Source organism: Astyanax mexicanus, chromosome 8 (assembly GCF_023375975.1).
Source record: "Astyanax mexicanus isolate ESR-SI-001 chromosome 8, AstMex3_surface, whole genome shotgun sequence".
NCBI classification, from domain to species: domain Eukaryota; kingdom Metazoa; phylum Chordata; class Actinopteri; order Characiformes; family Acestrorhamphidae; genus Astyanax; species Astyanax mexicanus.
Window position 1 is genome coordinate 3566793 of NC_064415.1, and position 18208 is coordinate 3585000.

The following is an 18208-nucleotide window of genomic DNA, read 5'->3' on the forward strand; positions in this document are numbered from 1 at the left end:
AGCAGCATTTGTGGTAAATTGTTGTTTTATAGCCTGAATAGTAGGATAATATAGCTACAAGCTGTGTGTAATGGTGATTGCTTTCAGTTTTTTAAATTAACTTAAGCTGTTAGCTGTAGTATTGACTACAACATTAGATCATTTTAGCTAGTGCTAAATAGCTAATTACGCTAGATCAGTGCTAGCTAGCGTGGCGGTAATTTCACTAGCCCGACTCTCCAAGTTTTTTTTTTCCAGTCGACAATGCTGCTAATTCTGCTAACCCGATTATTGAGAATGGTAAATATTTGGATGGATTGAGAATGGTTACTATTTTTATATATATTTTATTAACTTCTCCTGTAAGGCCTTCTTTTTTAGAGCTTGGTGACGTATTAGTGGTTTTATTGTGTAATATTTAAACAGATTTAATATTACTGAGCTCTGCGATGGTGGGTGATTAGAGTTCTATTATATTCTATTTCTTAAGGACATGACTAGCTGTGTGTAAGCAGTTATTTGCACATCTGTGTCAGCAATGAGTGCAATTTAAAGAAGCTGAATGCTGCATTCTTTACGAGGGATTTTCACAAACATAAACTGAAAAAGGAGGAAAGAGGGATTAAATATTCTATTTAATGGTAATTAATGGAAGTCCTTGCATGACCATCTCTGCAGCATTAAATATATTTGTTCTAAAACAGAGTGGTCTGGTAGGTTTGTTGATTGTGTTTTATTAAAGCAATAGAAATTATTACAAAATAAATCAAGAAAATAAAAGACCCGCAAAAAATGGATAATGAATATGCTTTAAAACAGACTGTGGCTTCGCCAAAAAGTAGTTCCTCAACAAGTGAACTTTAACAGAACTGTAGCCACAAAAAGAGGATGGTTTATATGTAAGCTTAAAATCAAAACTAACGCTAAAACTCTCCTCTCCGGTGTTTGCGAGAATTTCTGCTTGTTTTGCTGGGTGGTGTTGGTTAGCTAGCTGGCTGGAATGTTGTTAGGTTAGCGCAGCTTGCTTTAGCTTAGCATTAGCTTAGCTTAGCCTAGACTAAGCGGCCGAGGTGACTGATGGATTTTCTTTCTCTTTTTTCCACAGAAGACAGAGGCAGAAGAAGAAGAAGGCAGCGCTGTGGGAGAGCGTGCCGTGGCTAAGCGCTAGCCTGTGCTAAGCTAATGCTAATGCTGGTGCTGTTGCTGGTGGAGGTGATTATACTAAAATTGTCTGTTTGTATAAATATCCCCTTACTCGGCAACGCGTCCGCAAAGTGGTACAGATTTAGTGTGAGAAGCCCATGCTGTTTTCACGATTATTAGTATGGTTAGAACACGTCTCAACCAATCAGATTTTGAGGTCGGAACTAACTGTTGTATAAAAATAAACAAAATTATCAAAACAATACACTCCAAATCACAGAATTTCACACACAGAAAATGATTTACAATAAGCTGTATTAAACGTACTCTTCCACATGCTCTGTGCAATTACACATTCTCACCAGAGAGGTCTCCAAATCCCCAAATTCCAACAATATACACACTGTCACTTTAAAGTTAGATAAAAAAAAAGGTTCTTTAGAAAGTGTGAAGCCCCTGAGAGCCTGTCTACAGTGACAGCCCTTTATATCGTCTGCAGTAGAGTTTCATTTATCCAATTTGTGAAGCAGATTGGTGAGCAATGCCTTTCTACACCTCCCTGCATGCCTCTGCATAGTGATGAGTTCGCTTCCAGGCTCATCCTCGAGGGAAACTGACATTTGGTCTCAGCCAGTGAAATTCTCCAGTTTATTTGGGCACCAACACGAGGCTGGAATGGTCCAAGCAGTGTTTAGCTCTGCCTCAAGTGATCTAGCAAAGCATGAAGGCTTGAGTTATGGATATTGGGAATTTAAAGGGTCAATAAGACTATAGTGGCCTCAGTGTGAAGGTAAGTCTGATAGAATTGCCAGGTATAAGTATATTCCACTCGCCAGGGGCAGGTGATCAGCTTCCAACTTAGAAGTTAGCAGAAGCTAGAGAAGAAATCTCCACAGAATGCTGGAGAATGTTTGCATTAACACTAGGTTTGCAACTAATAATTATTTTGGTAGTCAACTAATCTGATGATTATTTTTCCGATTAGTCGATTAGTCAACGATTATTTCTGCCATCACTAAAAAACGATAGAAACAGCAGAATGTGAGGTTTAAATTGCATTTAAATATCTGGATGTTGTTTAAACATGGAAATTACTGATATTTAGTAATTTAATATGTAATCTGTTGTGTTTTTGCACTTCTGTCTCCAGTTACAAATTAACGATTAGTCGACGATTAAATTTGTAGTCGGCAAATTTTAATAATCGACATTGTCGATTATATCGACTAATCGTTGCAGCCCTAATTAACACTAGCAGAGGCAAGAAATGTAAATTTGCATGGGGATCTCGGTTCCATTCTCTATAATAATGTCTATAGAAATTATTATATTGTCGCTGTCTAGTGAAACACAACTATCTCCACAAAAAAAAAACATCAACTTTACAGTAGAGAGGAAATACCTTCTAAATTTTCAATGGAAGTCAATGTAAAAAAAAATAAATCAGGTAATTTCTATTAATCCGTTCATCAAGAAATTTCTGGCACTGTTTAAATTATGTAGTAAACTAAAAATTGACAAAATGTGACGAAAAATGAGATGTTTTTATTGTTTTTATTGGACAGCGACGAAATATACATAACATCCTGTGCAACAGAGGATCTCTTGCTCTTTCCCGGGGGCGGTCCAGATGAGTGCCAGTTTCATCTTAAAGTTTTTGATGGTCTTTGTGGTGACTGCACTTGAGGATCCTTTGCACTTGCTTCTCATAATCTGGATTAGAACATTATTATTATGCTATAGTGCACTAAAGTGTTCTTGTAGCCACATTATTATTAATCAGTATATTTAAAGAGTGATAAAATGGAACAACTTTTTTTATTATTTATTAAACTTTAATTTTATAAAAATAGTACGAAAGTCTTACTTAAAATGTTAAGTGAACTTAACTGTACTAAAATGGAGCTATTTTAAATATACTTTTAAAAGTAACATTTAAACATTTAACCTACTTCATGTATGTAACCCCATATATTTTAAATATGCTTACAGTAAAACTATAATATATTTAATAATGGGTTTTACAACTGTATCACTATTTATTATACACCAGTTACATTAGAAATGTACTAAGAATTGATGTTAAATATATGTAATCTATTTACATTAGAGTACAAATATGCTTCAAATATGTTCCTGTTTTTTGTAAGAAGCACACTTCTAAATATAAAGTATAAAAATATATTTTAATATACTGTACTACAATTTCTTGTGTGTTACAAATTTACTTATTTTTTTTTTAATTAGTAGTAGTAATTTAATTAGCTTTCTAAAGAAGTTACATGATACATTGTACTTGTAAGTGAACTACTGTAACAGCTGTTTTTAACACACTTTGCTAAAAATGTACAAAAGTATATTTGGAAATAAATATTTGAGAAGTATACTGAATTACATTAAACTAAAAGTGTGTATACTTTTAAACATTTGATGAAAGCTTAATATTAATGTACTTTTAATTTAATATACATTTCATATATTTTAAGTAAGTACATAAATCTGCTTCTCGATATATTTTAAGTATATAATTAAGTTTTATTAAGTTTTTACCAGGGAGCTGATGCTCTCAAACACTTTATTAAGAGGCAAGAAATTCAAGTAATTAACTCTTGATGAGTTCAGCACAGCTGTTAACTGAAAGCCTGAATTCCAGGTGACTCTACCTCCAAACTTCCAGTAGAGGTGCTAGACCTCCTTTGGCTTACTTCCAAAGTTTCAGTTCCTCTGGATGCTAAATTAAGGGCTTTTTAATAGAGAGTTTTTTACCCCTTTGCTGCATAACAGCCTCTACTCATCTGGGAGATCTTCACACTCGAACATTTCTGTCAGGATTTAATTGCATTCAGCCACTAGAGCTTAAGCTGTGTCAGGTTCTGATGGTGGGAGATTAGTTTTGTCACTTCAACTCATTCCCAAGGTATTGGATGGAGCCCCATCAGCCCAATGTCTGAGGGTTTTTTTTACCCCTCTAGCCCGTGCTTTACGCTGGGCGTGGCCACCACAAACTTTTCACCAGAGCTTTAAAGCATCCTGTTCAATTATCCAGGCTAATTGCTAAGTGACAGCAACAGGTATTCCTCAAAACTGCTGAATTGACTGTAGGGTGGAGTCAGATATAATGAGCCAAAAATGTACAATAGTTTTATAATTTTGAGAGTTAGAGTATCATCAGTTCTGATCCCTTCTGATCTACAATACAGTGTTGTCCCCACCCTCAGATCAATCAAAACTATTGCTACAATGCGAAAGTACTTATTGTGATTGGCTTTAAAAATGATGAAAAAAACTATAAAGAACTATAAACCTGTAATCTTATCTGGCCCATTTTATATTATGGTTGATTACAGGGCTCTATTTCAGTGATCTATAGGCGAGCTGTTAATTACACAACATGTAGCTTGATTTGGGTTTGGGATTCAGTGTGTCTTTGCTATCATAACGTCGAGAAAAGTACACCTTTTGGACACGACTCCAAATGCTCAAAAGGCATGTACTAATGCTCTTAATTATTTATGGATGTGTGAAAAAAACAGCATAATCAGAGTGTCACTTGTTCATTAAACCCCCTTTAAGAGTCAGGTAAGCTCTGACTTTGGCGGATTGCTATTTTGACAGTGCAAGAAATGTAAAGACTTAAGAGTTGCTTTAATAAATATTACTCTCAAAAATGTAAAAAAGTATAATTGTTTTATCAGTACGTTCTCTTCTGATCTATAACAAAATGTGCAGGTAAGATGGGCCAGTAAAATTGCTATGTTGTCCTCAGACCAATCAAAACTACTGCTACAATGTAAAAGTACTTATTGTGATTGGCTGTAAAAATGTAAAGAACTATAAACCTATAATCTTATCTGGCCCATTTTACATTTTGGTTGACTACAGGGCCCTATATTAATGATCTATAGGTGAGGTGTTAATTATGCACCATGCAGCTTGACTTGGGTTTGGGAGTCAGTGTTTCTTTGCTATCATAACGTTGAGAAAAGTACACTTTTTGGGCATGACTCGAAACGTTCAAAAGGCATGTACTAATTCTCTTAATTTTGATCATGACGTGAAACTAACTAATCAGTGTGTCTCTTGCTCATCATTCTCTTTAAGAGTCAGGTGAGCTCTGACTTTGGCAGATTGCTATTTTAACGGTGCAGCTACCTGGACGTGTCCAACAAACTCTTCTTAACAGAGGAAAATGAGCTGCTCGAACAGATCTATCTATCTATCTATCTATCTATCTATCTATCTATCTATCTATCTATCTATCTATCTATCTATCTATCTATCTATCTATCTATCTATCGACCTATCTATCTAAAATGTTGCATGTAAACACTGTTCATTATAGTACAAAACAACAGCTATCAGTGAAACTAAAATGAAAATGGAACCACCTGATAAACCATAGAGATCAGTGGTAATCACTTGAGCTGTGCACCACTCTACATGTGGTATTAGCTAATTAACCAAAGCTGATAATTGACTGTTAGAACAGAGATTAATCACACGATTAGGAGCTGAATATATTAGGAAATTATCATTTCTCAGTTTGTAAAGGACAAGATAGTAAACTGAATCCTCAAGTTCATTGTTTTTGACTACAATAGCATGCTCTCCTCAGTGTTGTGCACTATTATAATGTGCACAGTCTTGTTGGTATAGGATGTTTGTGTGTTTATGCATCCTCTCAGTGTTTAACACCACCTCCAGCTCTCAGTAAGATCCTGCAGCTGCTGGAACAGCAGCATTACAGGCTCAGCGTCCGCCTGAAGCTCTCCAAACCCAGGCATGGAGGCCTGAGGATGTGCTGGATTCAGCTTCCTAAACTCTCCTGCATAATAGGAGAAGTTTAGAGTCAACTGTGAACCTTGAGATTTCCCACCACTTTCCCCAAGAAGTAGATTGGTGGCTAACAAGCTCATCCAAAAATGAAAACGCAGAGTTGGCATGCTGGTAATTGGACTCAACCAGAGACTGTAAAAAAGATGGATGCCGTGTGGCCCCATTTCCATTCATTCAATGAAAATGAAGCCAAAATCTTCCGCCATGTTGGCGATCCTGAAACCCGAGTCTGTAGAGCGCAGTAGAGACCAGAGGAGGGAGAAAGACTGTGGAGAGACAGCCTACTCATTTAAATAACCCCGCCCCTGAGGGCTGCCTCCACAGAGCTCACACAGTCTATGGTCCCGCCCATACAGTCATTGGTCCCACCCCTGCTAGGTGTAAACCAGCCCTTTTACACACCAATAACCACACCTTTTTGAACAGAGCTGAAAAACGTTTTAAAATACGAATTCTGTGTAGATATAAAAATGTAACAATATAAGCAGAGGTTACACTAGCTGCTGCATTTAAATAATGGAGGTAGAATTACAGTATATTGGGGAAAAAAACGTGATTGAAAGTTGTTCTGTTTTGCCATTGAAACCTATGGGGATGGGTGGGGTTACGCAGCTTTCTGCAACCGAACAGCAGGGGGCGCCCGACCTGTGGTGGCTTCACTTTTGAGAGACGATGCTCTGTCCAGCTATACACAGTCTATGGACTCAACCAAATTCGCTATGGCCAATAGTCAATCTTTAAGTCCTTCCACTGAACGTTTTTTGGCCCCAAATGCACCCGTGCTAACCGTGCATGCTTAGAACCACTCAGTCCTGGCTAAAGAGTTCACCAGGACCAGCTTCAGTGTGCTAAAAGTTCCAGGTGTAAGACACACCCTTTCCAAAGCTTATGGAGCGTTTAGACACTGTTAAATGTCCAAAATGCTAAAACTCAAACTGAATACATTTTTTTCCAACATAATCAACATCCTCAGAAAATGGTTTCTCTCAGCAGAATTGCAAATTGTTTCTTGTAACCCATAACTAGCGTTCTGTCATCGCTCTCAAAAAGCAAACAGACCCAGCCCGGCGTAACGAGTCCCTGCAGGAGAGTTTTGGCCGCTGGTCGTTTTCCAGCATGTTTGGTCGGTTGTATCATGATGAAACCGGCTGCGATTGACGTCGGAAAACAGATTTGACGGCATCAGATCCGGTCAACACATAAAACTGAACCAACAGACCCAAAAATCTGCACCCGACTTCCAGCGACCCACTGTTGAAACTGGCAGAACATGCAAGTGTAAATGAAATTATTGCACAAATTATTACACATTTGCATGAGCGCTCATTATTTTTTTCAGCTCGGGTATGAATGAAGAGCTGCCGCGATTCGGAGAACCAGGAAAAACAAATATGGCGCGTGGAGAAAAAGTGTGTTAAACTGGTGAAACTGGCCATTAGAAGTGGACCTCAGAGATTTGCACCGCAAGTGAAGATGTGTAGGTAAACACGGCGGCGCTGAATGAGTTATTTCATGAGCGCACGTGAAAAACGCCAGCGTAAATGTGCCCCAGCATTGTATTTACATAATTTTATTGGTTGCGTGGCATGGTGTCGCTGCGCGCTGCTGAGAATGGAGCGTTTTGCCAACATAAAGCCGGTCGGCTCTGAATGGGCAGATTGTGCTGGAGTGTTGTGCTGGTATTGGGTGGAATGGATGGATTTTTTTACTTTTCCCACCTGTTTTCAGGCAGAAACTGTTCAAAATGTCAATTATTTTTCCCAAAGCTAAAGAAATTTACTTTAAGTTTTTTGAAAAATTATCTAATTTAATTATCTAGAATGTACATTCATAAAAAAATTATCAGATAGTATTTTACCTAATAGCAACAATGCAGTTTTAGTTAATAATATTGTATGTTTAAAACCTCTCCTGTTGATTCACATTTAAAATAAATCAAATAAGTAAATAAAAACATTGAAAAAAATATCTCTCATTTCCCATCTTTCCCAAAGCTTAGAAAATTCATAAATTCATTTTAAATTGCTAAATGAAATATATCCATACAGTCATATCTTATAATTTCTTTCTGTATATATACAGTGGAGTGAAAAAGTATTTGGACCCTTACAGATTTCTTATATTTTTGCATTTTTGTTATACTTCATTTTTTTATACTATCAAACAAACTTTTATATCTAACGTTAATAACCTGAGTAAATATAAAAAGCCCTTTTTAAAATTATAATTTTATTTATTAAAGGAAACAAACTATCCAAACCAATTGAGCCCATTGTGAAAAAAGTGTTTAACCCCCTTATAAATTAACTGTGAATTATTACACTTTTTGGAAAGCTTTTTTTTTTTTTTTATTGTTTATTGTGTAATTCCATATGTGTGCCTTAATTGTTTTCATGTCTTTAATATTAATATACATTGTAGAAAATACATTAAATAAAGAAATAAAGAAAAACACTAAATAAGAAGATGTGTCCAGACTTTTGACTGGTTCTGTATTTATGTGATTAAATCTGTAATTATAGTTATAGAACTACAGTGTGTGGTATATATGATCAGTTGAGTTAGAAACAAGGTGATAGGTGGTCATAATATTATAATTATAAGTTTTGAAGCTTTGTTAATATTAGTTTGTTTGGTTTTAATCTGCACTGCATGTTTCTGAAGATGTGAATTGAACAGTCTTTTGGCTGCTCGGGCAGGCCACGCCCAGCTTTTCGACTCTAGCACTTTGATTGGTTAGTAGTGTCCAGGCTGCTGTACTGTGATTGGCTGGAGGGGTCCCACCTCTTGCGCTGACGAGGGTGGTCTAGTAGCCAATCGCTGAGGGGATGGGGGCGTGGCCTGGCGGAAAGCGGGTGGGAAATGGAGAGAGGCAAGGCTGAGCGGAGGAATCCCTGACGCCTCCGGATCCTTCCCCCTGCAGATGCCCAGCCTTCCCCTGGAGGTGGTGCTACAGCCGCCTGGAGCAGCGTGCGTGCGGTGGTGGAGTTGCTGGAGGAGGAGGAGGAGTGGAGCACTTTTTTTTGGGACACTTTTCTTTTTTGAAACGCTGCGGAAAAAAAAAACTTCCAGCGAAAGAAATGACAGACTGTGGAAAGGAGCGCTTGGCTTGTTTTTCTTGGGTTTGCCTTGGGTTCAGCGTGGAACTGTGTCTTGTACGAAAGCTTGGATGAAGTCCTGGGACGTGGGACGTTCTTCTAGCAACCTGAAAAAGCTTGTGAGGGAACTCCTCCGTACGTACGGCGTCTTCGTGCAACGTGGTTTCACCTGGTTTGGGGTTTTTGAAGGAGCGCGAGCGGCGCCGCAGCTCTGGACTTGAGCGATTGACTAATTGAGCGATTGAGCGGTTGACCGGTAAAGTGGATCAAGTGGATCAGTGGATGGAGCAAGTTCTGGACGCTCGTTTTTGGACACGGCTCGTGCTGCTGGCTTTGCGTGGACTGAACGGTGCGTGGAAGAAGTTGGACAGTGGTTCTGTTGGTCCAGTTTGAGCGTGGGTTCACTTTTCTGTACTGCACTTTAGGATCCGGAGGTTCTGTTTGATGTGTGTTGGAAGCGGGACATTGGGGAAATTGGGGGTTTGGAGCGAAACGAGCAGGGACGGGGCTTTGTAGATGATGATCGTGATGATGTGATTCTTCTTATTTGTATTTCTTCTCTCTCTCTTTTTCCCTTTCTCTCTCTTTCATTCATTCATTCATTCATTCACATATATATTAATATTCTCCACGTCTCTCTTTCTGTTTCGCTCTCTCTCTTTTTCTCTCTTTTTCTCCTCTGTAGGAAGGGAGGGAGTGTGGGGGTGCTCTGGTGGGAGGTGGGAGGGTAATTTAAAAGGACCTAAAAATAAAAGCCTGGGTTTTTTTGGCTCCACAAAGAAGATCATTTTGAACTTCCTACCGCAGAAGCTGAAGGACGTAAATAGTTCTGACATGTGGATGTAATTTCAAGGAAGGGGGGAGTAGTGGGTGAGAGAGCGAGAGAGAAAGAGAGTGAGAGAGAGAAAGAGGCACTCTCACACTGAAGAGAAAGAGAGAGAGCAGAGTAGACTGTAGAAGAGTGGCTGAATCAAAGCGCCATCATCCATCTATCCATCCTCCATCTATCTCAAAGCTCTCATCTCATCTCCTTGGTTTCTTCTCGCACGTGGAGGAGGAGGAGCAGTAGTGAAATGCATGGTGAGGGGCTTCTTTGGAGGAGCTGAAGAAGACCTCCACCTTTATCCAAGCCTCGATCAACCAGAGAGATCAACTTCTCCTGTCCTCGTGCTCTTCTCTCCGCGTAAAAGTGAAGTTGTGGAGCGCCCTGAGTGTCCGGATGGGTTCCGCGCTCGTGGGCCACGGCGTGGGCTTCCTGCTCGTCAGCTCGCTGCTCAGCTTCATGTGCACGCTGGTAAGTGTCTTTAAATCTTTATTATCTATGCGCTGATTCCACCACGCATTTCCACGTTTGCATCAGGTTGTGCACGCGAGTTTGTTGGCGCTCGTGCGTAAAAAGCGCGCGGGGATGCATCTGGTCTTTGGGGGTGCTCTGATCAGGATGCTCCGGGTCTCTGCTGTACATTTAAGATCCAGAGAGCTGAACCCAGTGGTCTCGCGCGCTGTACTCAGGTGTACGTTTTTTGGTGTTTTGGTGGCTTTATCTCCTCGTGCGTGAAGCTGAAGCTGGAGATGGTGTGTGGTCCTAATGATGTGGCTGAAGTATCCTGTATTCTACACTAATGCAGCTCCTCTACTATATACTCTACTATACTCTACACTACATTCACTATACTAAACAAACACAACAGATTAACCCTCAGTTAGTGGCTATAAAATTTATAATAAACTTTAGTTTAAGTAAAAACAGAATCTAATCAGACTTTAGCTTGTTTTATAAGTAAATTGAGGTGAAAACCTTTTTTTATATTTCTGGCAGATCATTCAACTAATTTAGCTGAGTATTTTTTTTAATCCAGTAAAAGTATCTGTATTGTTTCTTAAAATAAGTATTTTTCATTTAAAATCAAATAATTAAGCATGATTATTTCTCAAAACAATGTTCTTGATAGTTGTTTCCTGGAACATCTGTCAAGAACATTGTTTTGAAAAATGGTCATATTGATTTAAAATTAAAAACACTTATTTCAAGAATCAATACAGAAACAATACAGAGAATTTTTCAGAAATTATCTATTTCTGTTGGCATTCTAGAAATATTTCTGCAATATTTCTTAAAATATGAAAATTATAGCATTTCTTGAAAACTGTTGGTGTCATTTCTTAACACAAAAAATAAACTAATAAACCATATAATTCCTTAAATCTGTACATTTGTATGTGCTAAATCCTAAAAAGAGTAAATATATCTGCACTATTTCTTGAACCATATAAAATGTTTTAAATAATAATGCAAAATGAGAAATAAAAAATTAAGATTTTTTTATTTTATTTCTTAAGAAAATGTTGTTTAATTTCTTGAAACAAACAAAAACTTCAATCTAATTTCTTAAATCTGTAATTCTTTTTGTTCTAGTTCCTAAAATTAGTAAATTTATCTGCGCTATTTTATGAAACATATTATAACAAATAATCTGTTAACATTTAACATGTTTTGTGTGATTTTTAATCAACACCAAATGATCTGCATTATTTCTAACCTACTTTTGTAATGTTTTAAAACAAGTTTAGTAACCTGTGTAATTTCATTACAAGCTTATTTAATGAAATATTGACAATGGTGTTCACTTTGTGTAACTTAGTCATCTACATTACTTCCTAAAATACGCAACATTTATCATGCAAATTCCTGTAAAATGCAGGAATCATAATAAAAATATATATTTGTGAATTATCTGTATTATTTCTTAAAGCTAGTAGATTTGTCCTTATTGGCTCTTAAAATGTTTATACATTTATTTGCATTATATGTTAAACATACAAAGTGAGCTTCATTACCTGTAGAAAAATACAGTTTTGAACAATTTTTGGAAAAACAAACTATCACCATTACTATGTGAAATGCAAAGATTTTCAGTGTAATTATATTTAAACATACAAAAATGTATTTGCTCCATCTAAAATTTCTAAAATTTCCATTTTTTTAATGCAAAAAACGAAATGAACTGATAAAAGTCTCATTTTGTGAAGCGTGCACAATTACAGTCATTATTTAGTGAAATTTGTGAATTGAGTCTGCTAATCGAATAAAGCTATTTTTCTGAATAGAAATAGAAATGTAGAGAAATAGAGAGATTAGATTGTGTAAATCAACTAAATTTGAATTGATTTCACGTGCTGGGAGATTTTTTTTATGCAGTCTATGAATAAAAAACTCTATTTGTGAGAATTTGAGGGCATGTTTACTGATCAGAATTGTATCCTGAGGTTTAGCTTAATTTCTACTGGCTATTTTTCCACTTTTCTGCATCAATACATTAAACCCGTATTTACATTTTTGATATTTGTTCATATTGTGTTAATTTTTGATACGGTGTGTGATGTCATTAGAATGTATATTGTGGATGTATATCAGTGTTTATAAAGGATACATTTGATGTACATTTGCTGTAATTGCTGTGTTTAACTAGGTTTAGTATGTATAAAATTAATCTGTACTATGCGTGCGATAGAATTCAAATTTTTTTCTGATATTTTAGCATACATTTTTATTTTTGTTGATATCAGATTTATTGTTTCAGCTCCACTAATGTTATGCTTGAAGCACTCAGAGTGGTCCAGCGGTCTAAAGCTCTGCCACTATGATCTAAAGATTGCCGGTTCGAATCCCGGTCATGCAGCTTGTCAACAGCTGCTAGAGCCCCAAGAGTGCACAGTTATTGGTTTTGCTCTCTCTGGGTGGGTAGATGGCACCCCTCATCACTCCTAGGGTGATGTGGATCAGCACAAAGCTGCGTCTGTGAGCTGATGTATCAGAACCGAGTCACTGCGCTTTTCCCTGAGCATTAGCGTTAAGTTTCTAAAATTAGTACATTTATCTGCACTATTTTGTGAAACTTATTAAATAATCTGTTTTAAAATCTAACATTTTTGTGGGAATTTTAAACAAAGCAAAATGATCTGCATTATTTCTTAAACAAGTATATAAATATATACAATCTGTGTAATGCTTTGAAACAAGCTAAAAGCATTATTTCATGAAATTCTAGCATTGTTTGTAGAAATGTTGAAAACAGTGTTCACATTGTGTTGCTTTTAAAGTTATCCGCACTATTTCCTACGATATGCAGCGGTCATGTATGTAGCTTGCTATCAGCTGCCAGAGCCCTGAGAGAGCACAATTGGTCTTGCTCTCTCTGGGTGGGTACAGTACAGTAGACGGCGCTCTCTCTTCCCCCTCGTCACTCCTAGGGTGATGTGGATCAGCACAAGGCTGCGTCTGTGAGCTGATGTATCAGAACCGAGTCGCTGCGCTTTCCTCCGAGCGTTAACGCTGTAATGCTACTTGGTAATTTTTGAAAAGAGGCGGAGTCTGACTTAATGTCTGCTAGTCTTCACCCTCCTGGTGTTGGGGCATCTCTAGTGATAGAGGGGGAGTCTTAATGAGTGAAAATGGGATTAAAAAATGTGTGCATGCAGTATATCTAAGTTTTTCTGCAGTTGGGAGGGGCTGAACTGGGCTGAATGCTGGTCAGAGTGCTCTGTGGAGTCTGCGTGTGCAGTGAAAGCAGTTTGGCGTGTGATTTGCGTGTGATTGGCGTGTGAAGCTGCTGCTCTGTGTGAGCACGCTCAGTCTGAATAATAGATTTGATGGCTGTGCGTATGGAGGCTGATGTATAGCAGCGTTTCTGTCTCATCACTGTAATTTAGAGGAAATTATGCTCAGGAGATCCAGCTGGAGTCAGATTGGAAGTGAATGTTGTGTGAAATGGAATCTCTCTGACTGGAATACGAGATGATAAAAGCTCCTGAAAGGACAGAGTGACCTGCTGTAGAGCAAAACACTGTGTGGACAGAAATAAAAATGATTTTCAAGATGGAAACAAGAGGTTAAACTAGCTGAACTAGGGCTATATGATCTATCGTTATTACGATATGAGTTTTTACAATAAAAACACTAAATAAGTCATGAAAACACACTGCCTGAATGGATTTTAAATGCTCATATCTTTAGGCCTGTCACAATAGTTACATTAACATTGACTCATAATGTAATATACTGTATAAACCATATTACTCAATAATTTATCCACTTTTAATTCAATAAATGGGAACAAGCTGATATTTTGAGCTTAAAACACTGAAAAGCACTCATTTTATTTTTTATGCACTTTAATTCTGGGTGTATAAAGACTTTTTAAAATTAATTAAAAAAGCTCTTTAGCCAAATGCCCCCCCTTAAATGTGAGCGTTTATCCTCCCAAGGTTTCTTTCTCCTTTTTCAGCTCTGAGGGAGTTTTTCACTGGGGGTTCTGTATTTTGTATTTACTATGTTTAATGTTTTGCTTGACTCTTTGTTCTTGTGACAACACCAGTTGTAAAAAGCGCTATACAAATAAATTTGATTTAATTTGATCAAAGAAAGAAAACATCATAGTTTATTTAGTAAAATTAGTGTCAATAAAATGAATGAAATTACAACAGTATCAGAAAAATCTATAATTGAATATATATATATACAATATGAACAAAAATAATAATTGTTACAGCCTGTGTGGCATTAAAGAGGTGGAGGGATATATGCCGCAGGGCGCTGTGCGACAAAAAAAAATATTCCCCAGGGAAACTCATGGGAAAGCAGAAGGTAAATTAATGGATCATCAGTAAAAGCTTAGCAACAGCTTATAGCAACCTTCACAACCAACACCTATACCAAAGCAACATCTTATTTATTTATTTATACGTATGTATTTGTTTATTTTACCATCATCAATGTTTCATATAGCCTGACATGCCAAAAGTCATGGGACAGGAGAGTGTTGTTACCTCGCTGTGAGGTGTTATCTTGTAAGTGAGGTTGATTGCACACGGGTCAGTGTGCTCATGTGCTCATGGTAAGGTGTAGGGGTGTCACGATTCTCTAAATCCTCGATTCGATTTTATTTCCGATTTTAGGGTCACGATTCGATTCGATTCTCGATTTTCTCGATTTTTTTTTTTTACAGCAGAGAGGCCTATACCAGTTTTAGATAAGTCTATGATCAATCATTGATTTGATGAGTCATCAAATTTACAATATCTTATTTCAAAAGGTGGGTTTGATATAAGTGATGCAAAGTGATACAAGTGATCTGTAATACACCACATTAGGCACTAATGGTCAAATTTAAATAATTTAATTAAGATATATATGTAATGTCATCTAGTGGCTTTTTTTTGTAGCAGCAGTGTGCACTATTAAAACAGCAATGTGCAACATAACAAAATAAATAATAAAAAATACAGGAACAGTCATGTACAAAATAATAGAACAATTAGAGCCTTAACAAACTGAACTCTATCCTACTATAACAGTTAAACATGAAAAATAAGACTTTAAGACTTTTTCTTTAATAAAGATATATTATTAACTTTATCTGAGAGAAAGATGCTCCTTAAGGTACCAAAACTATTAACATATTTGAGGCTAGACAAAACAACTGTTATTTTTATATTTTAGAGTTTTTCTTTAAGAAGATGAGAATGTTCACATTCTCTGGAGAAAGAGCTGCTCTTTCAGCTACAGTGTGCTGCTCCATTTGCGTAGTTTAGAGGGAGGGATCGTCGATCATCTTTTTGTCTTCGAGGCTCAAGGCCATGACACATTTTTTGATAAATTTCGATTTAATATCGAAATCGTGACACCCCTAGTAAGGTGAGGGGAATTATGGGAGTTGGAGTTTTGTCTGATAGTGGGTGCGGACGAATGGGATGTTCCATCTCTGAAGATTTGTGGACAGTGCAGAGCAGTGTTAATGCAGTGGGTGCTAAATGATGGTGACCAGCGACTTCTGGCTAGAACTGTCCGTGTGAACAGCGATAAGTGACTCCGTAGCTTCAATGGGACAAAAAGTGGCAAAAGTCATGGGATATGATACAAACTCCTGTCCCACGTCATAGGATGCATGTACAGTAGGTTCAGTAGGTTTAATATTGTGTATAAATAAGTGTATATTTACTGTGTGTGTGTGTTGTGTTGGTTCAGTATTTATGATACTGTGTGAGGCTCTCTTCACTGCAATATGAGATAATTAGAAATTCACAGATCAAAGATTTTTATTAGCGCTTTTAACCTGAAGCTCACGCTGAGAAATAAACTAAACCCAGCAGCTCATTATAAAATTACCATTATTCACTGTTTAACATGATACCAGTTTATTACATTTATAACCAGAATCAGATGTTTCTATAATAATAATGATGCTACAACATTAGAGAACAGGTGAAGCACAGCCTTTAAATATAGAACAGGTGTGAGCATTTAACTGCCTGATATTGTTACTTTATACTATTAAAATGAGATAAAATTAATTACTGATTAATAAATCTGCCAATAAATATTCTGTACTTATTATTGTTGCAAATATGCTTGGATAATATTCAGCATAATTTAATAGAATACCTGGCAACACCTTAGCATCCAACAGCTACACCATAGCAACAAATTATTAACTGCTGAGTGACACCTTAGCAACCAGCACCACTACCATAGCAGCACATTATCAACCATTTAACAACACCTTAGCATCCAACAGCTACACCATAGCAACAAATGATCAACTGCTGTGTAACACCTTATCAACCGACACCACTATAAGAGCACTACCTTATCAACCACTTCGCAACACCTTAACATCCAACATCTACACCATAGCAACAAATTACAAACTGCTGAGTGACACCTTAGCAACCAGCACCACTACCATAGCAGCACATTATCAACCATTTAGAAACACCTTAGCGTCCAACAGCTACACCATAGCAACAAATGATCAACTGGTGTGTAACACCTTATCAACCGACACCACTATAAGAGCACTACCTTATCAACCACTTCGCAACACCTTAACATCCAACATCTACACCATAGCAACAAATTACAAACTGCTGAGTGACACCTTAGCAACCAGCACCACTACCATAGCAGCACATTATCAACCATTTAGAAACACCTTAGCGTCCAACAGCTACACCATAGCAACAAATTAACAACTGCTGATTGACACCTTAGCAACTGGCACTACTTCCATAACACTACATTATGAGCCACTTTGCAACACCTTAGCATCCAACAGCTACACCATAGCAACAAATTACAAACTGCTGAGTGACACCTTAGCAACCAGCACCACTACCATAGCAGCACATTATCAACCATTTAGAAACACCTTAGCGTCCAACAGCTACACCATAGCAACAAATGATCAACTGGTGTGTAACACCTTATCAACCGACACCACTATAAGAGCACTACCTTATCAACCACTTCGCAACACCTTAACATCCAACATCTACACCATAGCAACAAATTACAAACTGCTGAGTGACACCTTAGCAACCAGCACCACTACCATAGCAGCACATTATCAACCATTTAGAAACACCTTAGCGTCCAACAGCTACACCATAGCAACAAATGATCAACTGGTGTGTAACACCTTATCAACCGACACCACTATAAGAGCACTACCTTATCAACCACTTCGCAACACCTTAACATCCAACATCTACACCATAGCAACAAATTACAAACTGCTGAGTGACACCTTAGCAACCAGCACCACTACCATAGCAGCACATTATCAACCATTTAGAAACACCTTAGCGTCCAACAGCTACACCATAGCAACAAATTAACAACTGCTGATTGACACCTTAGCAACTGGCACTACTTCCATAACACTACATTATGAGCCACTTCGCAACACCTTAGCATCCAACAGCTACACCATAGCAACAAATTACAAACTGCTGAGTAACACCTTAGCAACTACCACTACCATAACATCACCTTGGCGACAACTTACAGTATCAACAGCTTAGTGACCACCTAGCGACTCTTAAGTACTTAAGTACCCACACCCATATAATGATCGCACTTCAGCAACCACAAAGCAATACTTTATCAACCCGCACCATAGCACACCATACCATAGCAACATCTTAGTGTCTTAGCAAACATTTAGCAACTGTACCTATACCTTTGCAACCCCATAGCAACACCTTAGCAACTGTCTAGGAACGTCTCAATCATTAACACCTATACCATAGCAAGGCCTTAGCAACCACCTACAATAGAAACAGCTTAGCAAACAACTTCCATACCATAGCAA

General features: G+C 37.5%; 1 protein-coding gene across 1 annotated transcript in view; it reads left to right on the forward strand.

Moving 5' to 3' along the window:
- The first annotated feature begins 8871 nt into the window (after window positions 1-8871).
- The window catches only part of pth1r (parathyroid hormone 1 receptor), a 186672-nt gene continuing 177335 nt past the window's right edge, over window positions 8872-18208 (forward strand). Inside the window, exon 1 of the mRNA XM_022685349.2 lies at window positions 8872-10350. Coding sequence (XP_022541070.2) covers window positions 10276-10350 — 75 coding nt within the window. The 5' untranslated portion in view covers window positions 8872-10275. The remainder of the gene's footprint in view (window positions 10351-18208) is intronic.